Source organism: Pterocles gutturalis, unplaced genomic scaffold (genome assembly GCF_000699245.1).
Source record: "Pterocles gutturalis isolate BGI_N339 unplaced genomic scaffold, ASM69924v1 scaffold41909, whole genome shotgun sequence".
In the NCBI taxonomy this organism is placed as follows: domain Eukaryota; kingdom Metazoa; phylum Chordata; class Aves; order Pterocliformes; family Pteroclidae; genus Pterocles; species Pterocles gutturalis.
The window spans coordinates 1-253 of record NW_010137174.1 but is presented as its reverse complement, the minus strand read 5'-3'; the positions used below and the strand labels follow the sequence as shown (position 1 = coordinate 253).

Sequence of the window (253 nt, the reverse complement as noted above, 5' to 3'; positions counted from 1 at the left end):
TTAGAGTTGACCTTGGCTGCCTCCTGCGCCAGGACGTAGATGATGCCGGCGTGCTCATCCGAGAGCGTTCCTCGGCCTACGAGAGGTGGGAGACATTGGCTGGAGCCAGAGGGACCGTGACGGTGCTTCAGGTGACCCAGCCACCCATCATGATTCCTGCTTGGGCCCATTTCCCTCCCAGGGGGCTGGTGCAGCTTCTCCTGTAACTGCTGCCCACAAACCACCAAAAAAGCGCCAGAATTTAGGTGCAGGG

At 59.7% G+C, this 253-nt stretch overlaps 1 protein-coding gene across 1 annotated transcript in view; it reads right to left on the bottom strand.

Annotated features, from left to right (window-relative positions):
* The window catches only part of LAMTOR5 (late endosomal/lysosomal adaptor, MAPK and MTOR activator 5), a gene marked incomplete at its 5' end in the record, with an annotated part of 1,031 nt that extends 955 nt beyond the window's left edge, over window positions 1–76 (bottom strand). Inside the window, one exon of the mRNA XM_010082541.1 lies at window positions 12–76. Coding sequence (XP_010080843.1) covers window positions 12–76 — 65 coding nt within the window. The remainder of the gene's footprint in view (window positions 1–11) is intronic.
* Between the last annotated feature and the right edge of the window lie 177 nt (window positions 77–253).